The sequence below is a fragment of the Terrapene carolina genome, unplaced genomic scaffold (genome assembly GCF_002925995.2).
Source record: "Terrapene carolina triunguis isolate 2854851 unplaced genomic scaffold, T_m_triunguis-2.0 Scaffold139, whole genome shotgun sequence".
Lineage (NCBI taxonomy): Eukaryota > Metazoa > Chordata > Testudines > Emydidae > Terrapene > Terrapene triunguis.
The window spans coordinates 1,516,168-1,526,593 of record NW_020664490.1 but is presented as its reverse complement, the minus strand read 5'-3'; the positions used below and the strand labels follow the sequence as shown (position 1 = coordinate 1,526,593).

The following is a 10,426-nucleotide window of genomic DNA, read 5'->3' as shown; positions in this document are numbered from 1 at the left end:
CAAATTATTTTTGCAGGGTCTAACAAGGCCTCATTAACATATAGCATGATTCAGGCAGATAAAGAAGTGTACAGAATGTCAAGTAATTTATTCTAGGACTCCTAACCTCTTCCAGTGGAATTTGCAAGGAGTCACCTGTCCTTTTAATGAGGTCTTGGAACTGTTTAAAATCATTGACCAAGGACAGTGGAGGAGGCAAGAAAATTTTATCTGAGAAGAGGAAGAGATATTACTTGTAGGGGTAGAGAGTTGCAGGTTGTAGAGATTTCTTTGTCCAATCTCACTTCCTGCTCCTCAAAGGTCTCTTGTGGATCAGGAACCCTACAGAGAAAGGCTGGTGGGGATTGTCTGTTCTTCTCCCAGCAAGAAGCATTAGGAGACCTGGAGAATTGTTGGTGGTAAGTCATCCAAGGGTCCCAGTACGGCCACTGAGGCGGTACATAAGACATGGGAGGAGGCAACCAAGGGTATCCATACCTGCGGGTGGAGTGTGTCTCTCACAAAGATAGTCTGACTTTTTAGAGGTCTCAGGATAGAAGGTTCCTTGATAATGGAAAGGAGAGCCTTGGACAGTAATGTGGGAGACTGATGAAAAATCCCCATCATCTTCCGCCTCCTTGTCACTTCGTAGAGGTGGAGCACACATAGAGATAAGGCCGAGAGGTTCTCAATACCGAGAATGGGTCAGTGCCAAACTAGGGACATTCAGGTGTTTCTGTTACTGCCAAGTCTGAAGAAATCAAAACTCTTGCGGTACTGTAACAGTGGATGGTACTGATGAAGTAAGTTGGGCAGAGGTAACTGTGGCAGAAGGCACTGATGGTACTGAAAATCTCATGCGCTCTGATGCATGGCCAGTAGGTGTTGGCCTGGTCCTTTGCGAAGCTGAAGTGCTGGGTACCAAGGTCCTAGTAGGCTCTGTCAGTACCAGTTCAGAAGAGCTGGTCTTCTTCTCTCTGCTGTTCCAATCACCCGATGATACCAATCTTCCAGAGCTGGAACCCTTAGGATTCTTAGGCCTGCTGGTGGTCACAGTACCTAAAGAACCTACAGTCTTGTGGGAAACTGGTAGGTACCAAAGCAGTTGTCTGAATTGGAGACTGTCTCTTTGAGGTAGATTCTCTACCCAGAGGACTTAAAGTCCACTTTCTAGGGTCTTTTTAACAGGAGTCCAGAGATTTCCTCTTCAGTGCTGTAGGGCATTGCTGTGCTGAGGAAGTTGAAGTGGTTGACCTGTCCAGAGACCATTGTATGGGGGAGGAGGTCCCCCTGGCTGGGGTCAGAAGCTGGTCAGAGTGAGCTTTCCATTATGAGGAGACGTAGTTTAAGTTCCTAGTTCTTTCTGGCAGACACAAATTACGCTTTGAGGGAACATGTGACTCCCCAAGGCAGCAGACACACAAGGAGTGTCTGTCTCTGACCAGGATAGCCTCTCAGCACGAAAAGCAGCATTTAAGCCCAGGAGAACCAGGCATACCCTCCCAGGGCTGAGGTTCTCCTGAGAGGAGAAACAAAAAACAAAAAGCAAAAAATAGGTGAAAGGACAACAGTCCTTATCCTAAAAGTATAAGTAAAATCTTTTAGACGTTTTTTTAAAAAGCTATAAAAATTATTACAGCTAACTAACATGAAGGAAATTCTAAGAACTAACACTAACTAACTAGTAAGAATGAGATACAAATACAGTCGAGGTAAGTTCAACTTGGACGCTGCTGAGGCTCCGTCTCAGGTCAAGGCGGTTGAGAAGGCATGGTACCAGGCATGAGGCTGCAGTGGGCATATGCGTGGGCTGAACAGACACAGCTACCTAAAATCTCTGATCTGAGGTGCATGGGCTGCAAGCACATCTAGAGTGGAGCACCCATAGAGATGCTACTTGAAGAAGAACTCTTTAGTTCTCCACAGTGCAGCAGCTTCAACAGGAGAGATTGAGGGAGGGCCCTGGTCAGGCTATCCCATAGCTCTGTGGTTTGGGTTCTCATGTGGAAGTTGGCAGATTTGCATTGAAATCCCTTCTCCTTCTCATGTGGAGGGGGACTTGAACTGGGAGACTCCTGCATCTCATGTGAGTACCCTAACCACTGGGGCTAAAAGTTATGAGGCAGCACCTTCTCTTTGTCAGCACAAAAATGCCTTAGGTGCCTAACTTGAACAGAGGGTTCACAACTGAGACTCACTATCAGGGCTAGATGCCTAAGTCCAGGCTACAGTGAGGTGTTTATCTCCAGGAGGGGCAGGGCTTAGCACACACCCCTCTTGTCAGCATCTCCCATTGGCTAGTTTAGGCAACTCCCCACTTAGGCCATGTATACACTACCATTTATGTTGGTAAATTTTTTGTCACTCGGGTGTGAAAAAAGCACACACACCCCTGAGCGACATAAATTTCACCAGCATAGGTGGTAGTGTGCACAGAGCTGTGTCAGTGGGAGAGCTTCTCCCACCGACATGGCTACTGCTGCTCGTTGGGGGTGGTTTAATTATGTTGATGGGAGAGCTCTCTCCTGTCAGCATAGAGCGGCTACACGAGAGATCTTACAGTGGTGCAACTGCATTGGTACAGCTGTGCCGCTGTAAGCTCTCTAGTGGGGGAGGGATAGCTCAGTGGTTTGAGCGTTAGCCTGCTAAACCCAGAGTTGTGAATTCAATTCTTGAGGGGGCCATTTAGGGATCGGGGGCAAAAGTCTGTCTGGGGATTGGTCCTGCTTTGAGCAGGGGGTTGGACTCTAGATGACCTCCTGAGGTCCCTTCCAACCCTGATATTCTATGATTCTATGTAGACATAGGATTAGGATACTGGCTTTTGTGAGTTACAGTCTAAGATGCCTGTCTCTCCTCATTCATGATAGATGGAGCCTAGGCACCTAACACAGATTTTGTGGATCACAGTGCTGTTCCTGTGATTTTCTAAATGCCTAAAAGTTAGGTGGAGTGACACTCAACATCACAACACCTAAATACCTTAGTGAATCCAAGCCTAAGTGCTTTGGAAAAATCTCACAAAAGTGCCTATCTGTAGGCACCTAAATACCTTCAAAAATCTGTCCTTTAGATCTCATTGAAAGTCAGTAGGATTTAGGCTCTTAGGGGGCAAGATCCACAAAGGGACTTAGGCATCTACCTGCCACTTTAGGAACCTAAATCCAATACACCTCTACCCCGATATAACGCTGTCCTCGGGAGCCAAAAAATCTTACCGTGTTATAGGTGAAACGGCGTTATATCGAACTTGCTTTGATCTGCCGGAGTTCGCAGCCCCGCCCCCCCCCGGGAGCGCTGCTTTACTGTGTTATATCAGAATTCGTGTTATATCGGGTCGCGTTATATCGGGGTAGAGGTGTATTTAGGAAACACTGAGATCCTCTAAACACCCACTCAGCTGCCTCTGAAGCCTGTTCCCCAGGTGCCTACGTTTTCGCCAGTGGGCATGCGCAAAACCACCTAAGTCCTAACACCACCAAGCTGCTCAGTGCCCTAGCTTTTGCTTAAGTTCCAGCGGGATACTCAAACTAGGCGTTCCCTGGCCTGTCTTGCCTGTGGGGCTCAATCGGGTAGCACACCTACCAGATCAGGCCTGCATAAAATACACTGGGGATACCAAGATCAGGAATTTTTCAGGCTAAGGCATATGTGTGTTCCTGAATACCCAACAGCCAGGTGGTCACCTGAGATATGGAGACTGTTTTCAAATCCTTGCTCTGCCTCATTTGAAGCAGGGACTAGAACAGAGGTGGGCAAATTACAGCCCGCGGGCCACATCCAGCCCATGGGACTGTCCTGCCCGGCCCCTTAGCTCCTGGCCCGGGAGGCTACCCCTGGCCTTTCTCCTGCTGTCCTCCCTCCCCCGCAGCCTCAGCTTGCTCGCTCCACTGCCGGCGCAATGCTCTGGGCGGCGGGGCTGTGAGCTCCTGGGGCAGCGCAGCTGCAGAGCCTGGCCTGACCCGGTGCTCTGAGCTGTGTGGTGGCGGCGGCGGTGGTGGCGTGGCCTGGCTCCAGCTGGACGGTGCAGCTGTAGTGCCGCCAGCCACCGGTGCTCCAGGCAGCACGGTAAGGGGGCAGGGAGCAGGGGGGTTGGATAGAGGGCAGGGGAGTTTGGGGTGGTGGTCAGGAATGAGAGGAGAGGTTGGATGGGGCGGCAGAGGTCCGGGGCCGGTCAGGGGCCAGGGAGCGGGGTGGTGTGAATGGGGCAGGGTTCCCGGGGGGCCGTCAGGGAACAGGAGTGGTTGGATGGGGCAGGAGTCCCGGGGGCGGGGAGAGGCATTTAGGAGATGGGGGCCGGGCCACAACCCCCTCCCCTAACCGGCCCTCCATACAACTTACGAAACCCGATGCAGCCCTCAGGCCAAAAAGTTTGCCTGCCCCTGGACTACAACATAGGTCTCCCATATCATAAATGAGGACCCTAATCACCAGACTGTAGGATATTCTGGGCTGTAGAAATTGTTCCACTATGTACAAATACTTTAATACTCATTGGGGCAGAGAGAGAAAGCGTGAGAATGAATGCTAAGGGCTCTCACCTAGGAGACCAGTGGTCCAGTCCCTGCTCCAACGAATATGTATTTTATCAGTGCTTAATTTGTGGCTGGGGCACCTCTAGGCTTGGCAGTTCATCACTCCGGCACCTCTGGGCTTGCTGCATCAGTTTATTAAAGTAAAAAAAATTGCTTTAGCCCTAGCACCTTATTCCTTGAGCCCGGGCACCTCTTTCATTACAAATTAAGCACTGTAATTTATACATAGAGGATCTGGTTCAACAGGAGAGATTGCAAAAATCCCACACCTGACAGTCTGGTGGTTAAGGCATCCACCTAAGAGATAGGAGACCTGTGTTCAAGCTGGAAAACAGGGAATCACACCTAGGTTTTCCCACCTCCCATGTGAGTGCCCCCACCAGTGGGCTACTGAGGGTACGTCTACACTTACTTCCTGGTTCGGCGGCAGGCAATCGATTTTCTGGGATCGATCCCGGAAGTGCTTGCCGTCGACGCCGGTACTCCAGCTCGGCAAGAGGAGTACGTGGCATCGACGGGGGAGCCTGCCTGCCACGTCTGGACCCGCGGTAAGTTCGGACTAAGGTACTTCGAATTCAGCTACGTTATTAACGTAGCTGAATTTGCGTACCTTAGTCCGAAGTGGGGGGTTAGTGTGGACCAGGCCTGAGTATAAAGGTGGACACCACCACCCCTTTAGTCTTTCACTAGAAAGGACTGACTTGTCTTAGGCACTTAATTCCTTTAAGATTTTTCTCCTAGAGTCTTTTCTTGCTTCCACTGAAATCAATGGCTAAAGTCAACTGACTTCAACGGGAGCCAGAGCTGGACATCTGTCCTCTTGCATTTCATTATGTATTAGGTTATCACTCTACCTCTCATATTCCAGAACTACAGAAACTGAATGGAACAAAGCAGAGCACTCACTTAAAATAAATAAATAAATAAATAAATAAATAAAATAATACTGTGCTAGGATAGAAGTGACTTCTTAGCATTTTTTAAACTCTTTCAACACCATCTAATTTTACATTATTATTTAATCCTTGCCCTGTAAACAAATGTATTATTATGGCATCATTATCTGGAACTATCAGCATATTTGCTAAAACCTGAACAATTATAATACAGTCACTTTAAAATGACTTAATGACATAGATGGCAATATCAAACAGCATCAATATAAACCACAATAATAAAAATATCATTTATCATACTCACCACTCCATCACTGCTATGCAATTTGATATCCATCTGAGAGAGAGCTTCAATATTGCCAGCTTGTGCTTTAATATTAATCCCTTTTGGTGCATCCATGCTCAAAGACCGAGTTGGTGATTCCAATCTGAAAGCAAGTAGAGGAAATCTGGCTGTAGCATATTCTTAAAAAGTTTATTTTATTAAAAAAAACACCTTTGAACTTATAAAACATTCTGAGATAGTGATGTGAGGAATTCTATAAAAGATGATAGGTTCCTATTTCTTTATGCAGACTTGAAACAGTGGGTAGTTGTTTCAAAACCAACAAAGTATCCTCTATGACAGTGCAGAAAGAACTCAAGATCATACTATATGGTGCTTTAGGCACAAACACTGCAATTTACATTTCTAAGGTGTAGTTTTCAGTGAGACCATAATTGTTCTGATACAAATATTCATATTTGAAAATGCATTTTTATAATCTTTATTTTTACTTGATATAAACCAAAACATTCTAAACACAGTTGGTGAAATCCTAACCCATTTAAGTTTTGCCATTGACTCAAATGGGGCCAGGATTTCAGGATTTCACTCAGTACATTTATATGCATGCTGTAAGTAGCCTAACATTTGAGAGCTACGACCACTAACCTTGTCTGGAAAATACTTGAAATTAATCTGCCGAAAATACTCAGAAATAGCTAAAAGTAATAAAGTTAAAGTCTAACATACACCGAACATATTATATAACAGGTTTCAGAGTAGCAGCAACAGTACCTTTGCAAACACAGCTGTGCCACAAGGTGGCAGAAAGGGACCATGTTAACTGAATGATTGCTTCCTTGTCTCAGCTACGTGGAATTAATGGGGTTCTGTTTGTAAAAGAGATCAGGATTTTTCCCACTTTTGGATATTTGGCATTATTTACAAAATTAAACAAGAAGATCAGAAACAATAATTAGGTTTGGTTTCAAGCAATGATTTCCATTTACTCATTAAAAATCCAAATCAAAACCCATTGCAATAAGATATGTATGTATTTTGCTTCTTTCTGTGATTACCTAGTTAGGACCAGGTCATGTGAGAGCATCAGTACCTTTCAAGATCATACCCTAGTGCACTGTCTTTTACACCCTTGCATTATTAGCTAGTTCTGCTTGATGATAACAGACCCAATGTTAGGCCCTCAGCCGTAGTTACACTGGATTATACTGAACACAACTCTTCCTGCCTGTGTCCTTTAAAAAATAGTCTGTTTTAAAGAAAATGAATAATATAATGGCTCTGGTAGTTTCTTAACTAATTTATTCCCTTAGGGTTGTAAACAGGAAAAAGAATTGAAATTTTGTTCTTATTTGCATTGTACTTTTTTTTTTTTTCAAACAAATTATTTCAATAATAAAGGCCTCTCACCTTCCTGATGGGGAGCAAAGTGTCTCTCTTATAGTGGAGGGAATAAGGAAAGATCTCTTTTCCCTACCTGATAGGCTAGAGAGCCTGTGGGGGTGAAGGAAAGGAGAAGGGTTTCTCAGAATGACTGGGAGTTGACTTTTGTTGGAGATGAAACAGGCCCCCACTGGCCTTGGCAATTTGTTCAGTACCCTGCTGGATGAGTGGGGTGAACTGGCTGCCATCAACCTCCCCACAAAATCTCTGTATGACAGAACCTGATAGTCCATATCTACCTCCTGTGTAGCTTATATTAAAGACAGACACTATAAGGTAGAGGAAGTAGGTCAATCAGCAGTCATTACAACTGCATAGCATAGTGACTTTTTCCATTCTGTACACTCCCTGTGTAAACCTGTGGTCTGCAGCTTTAGAGGGAAGCTCTCTGCCACCAATTATTGGTGAGCCAGAGGAAGATACAGAATGAGACAGCCCTTATCTGCATGTTTATTACCCATCATCACAGTGTGAACACTTTGGTTATTTTATTTAAAATTAATTTCAGTTTTGGGTATAGGGGTAATGAAATGTTATTATAAGAACAAAGGAACATAAGAATGGCTATACTGGGCCAGATCAATAGTCCATCTAGCTCAGGATCCTGTCTTCTGACAATCACCAGGGCCAGACGCTTCAGAGGGAATAAACAGAACAGGGCAAATAACAAGTGATCCATCCTGTCGTCCAGTCCCAGCTGCTGACAGTCAGAGGTTTAGGGAGCATGGGGTTGCTTCCTGTGTGACACAAGGGCAACAGAACTGTATTTAATATGCCCTGAGTGAGTAGCCACCCTAACCAAAATCTCAGTCTTACAATGCTGGGTACTGGTGCTTAGAAAGAAAAGGGTAAGAAAGGTGTTGCATGCATATGTACACCCACACTACCTACCTCTACCACTATGATGTGCATCTCCACAATGCAGTGATAGAGATGAGTGAAACTGGTAAGGACTTGTCCAACCAGGCACCTTTAGAGCTGAAATGTCTATAGCTTGGTTAGGTGGTGGATTCTGAGGAACCAGACTTGGCATTGTGGTGAGAGATGGTGCCAGCAAGGTTCCCCCTATCTAGCCCTTCTAGAGTTGTATTAACTGTAGCTTGGTTAGGTGGTGGAGCCTCAAAACTAGACCACACAAGTGTAGAGATGGCAGTGCACTGAGAGACAGACAGCAGCATAGCTAGAGACAGTGGTGAAATAAGAGGTGATAACACAGAGGTTGAGGCAAGGTGTCTCTTCACAGAAGCCAGACAGCAACCTCCTCCCACCTCCCCCAACAGTTTGGATATGGACTTAGGTGTACTCTCAGACTCCACTAACCACTGAAACCAAACTGAGAATGGAGGAAAAATGGTGGGTTGGTTCATTGGAAGTTCACATTGGCAGATGGAGAAACTGAAGTGGAGGACTACTGCCAAAGATAACACAGGGATGGGTGCTTTATACAGGGATGCTGCCCACTTCTTGTTTACAATGTCACCTGAAAACGAGAACAGGCATTCGCATGGCACTGTTGTAGCCGGCATCACAAGGTATTTACGTGCCAGATGCGCTAAAGATTCATATGTCCCTTCATGCTTCAACCACCATTCCAGAGGACATGCGTCTATGCTCGTGATGGGTTCTGCTCGATAACAATCCAAAGCAGTGCAGACCAACGCATGTTCATTTTCATCATATGAGTCAGATGCCACCAGCAGAAGGTTGATTTTCTTTTTTGGTGGCTTGGGTTCTGTAGTTTCTGCATCAGACTATTGCTCTTTTAAGACTTCTGACAGCATGAGCCACACCTCATCCCTCTCAGATTTTGGAAGGCACTTCAGATTCTTAAACCTTGGATCGAGTGCTGTAGCTATCTTTAGAAATTTCACATTGGTACCTTCTTTACATTTTGTCAAATCTGCAGTGAAAGTGTTCTTAAAACGAACATGTACTGGGTCATCATCTGAGACTGCTATAACATGAAATATATGGCAGAATGTGGGTAAAACACAGAGCAGGAGACATACAATTCTCCCTAAAGGAGTTCAGTCACAAATTTAATTAATGCATTATTTTTTTAATGAGCATCATCAGCATGGAAGCATACCTCTGGAATGGTGGCCGTAGCATGAAGGGGCATATGAATGTTTAGCATGTCTGGCATGTAAATACCTTGCAACGCCGGCTATAAAAGTGCCATACGAATGCCTGTTCTCACTTTCAGGTGACATTGTAAATAAGAATTATCAGCAGCATTATCTCCCATATATGTAAACGAACTCGTTTGTCTTAGCCATTGGCTGAACAAGAAGTAGGACTGAATAGATTTGTAGGCTCTTAAGTTTTACATTGTTTTGTTTTTGAGTGCAGTTATGTAATAAAAATCTACATTTGTAAATTGCACTTTCACGATAAAGATATTGCACTACAGTACTTGTATGATATCGAGAGAGATTTGTTGAGACTGTGTCTGTGTGGTACGTAAAATGTTCAGAGTCAGCGCTGGTGGCAGTTCATATGTAATCTGGCATGTTTTACAAAGAATGTTGCCACTGCCATATGACTGAGCAATTGTAACACGTTCTGGCCAAGACCTGTGGACTGGTTTGTACAATGGTAATTAGACTATCATGGCAAATCTGTGGGTTGGTAGGAAGGATTTGGCCTCTACTGCGTCGAGTTGAGCCCCAATAAATTCCAGTTGTTGTACTGGTGTCAATGTCAATTTTAGCATGTTTATTTCTAGGCCTAGTTTTGAGAAAAGGTCCATCATCCTTCATATGGCTGGGAGCGTGTCGGCTCAAGAAGGAGCTTTCATTAGACAATTGTCTAGCTATGGGAATAGTATAATTCCCTGTTTGTGGAGGTGCGCTGCCACCACTGCTATGACTTTGGAGAATACTCTGGGTGCTGTGGAAAGGCCAGAGTGGTAGCACCTTGTACTGACAATGTTCCGACCCTAGGACAAATCCGAGGAATCTCCTGTGAGAAGGGTGTATGATGATGTGGAAATATATAACTTGGAGGTCAAGGGCCAAGAACCAGTCCCGTTCCAGTGCTGGGATTATTGTCAATAACGTGACCATTTTGAACTAATGTATATTGACAAATTTGTTGAGGTTTCTCAAATCTAAAATTGATCTCCATCTGCCATTTTTCTTTGGATTATGAAGTATTTGGAATCAAATCCTTTCCCTCTGTGTCAAAATGGGACTGGTTCTCTGGCACCCAATTGTAGGAGGTGATTTATTTCTTCTTGCAGAAGGTGCTCGTGAGAAGGGTGTCTGAAGAGGGATGAGGAAGGG

General features: G+C 45.0%; 1 protein-coding gene across 1 annotated transcript in view; it reads right to left on the bottom strand.

The window, feature by feature from the left end:
* Positions 1 to 5,660: 5,660 nt before the first annotated feature.
* The window catches only part of LOC112112897 (gamma-sarcoglycan), a 117,698-nt gene continuing 112,932 nt past the window's right edge, over positions 5,661 to 10,426 (bottom strand). The window contains exon 6 of the mRNA XM_026653424.1: positions 5,661 to 5,838. Coding sequence (XP_026509209.1) covers positions 5,661 to 5,838 — 178 coding nt within the window. The remainder of the gene's footprint in view (positions 5,839 to 10,426) is intronic.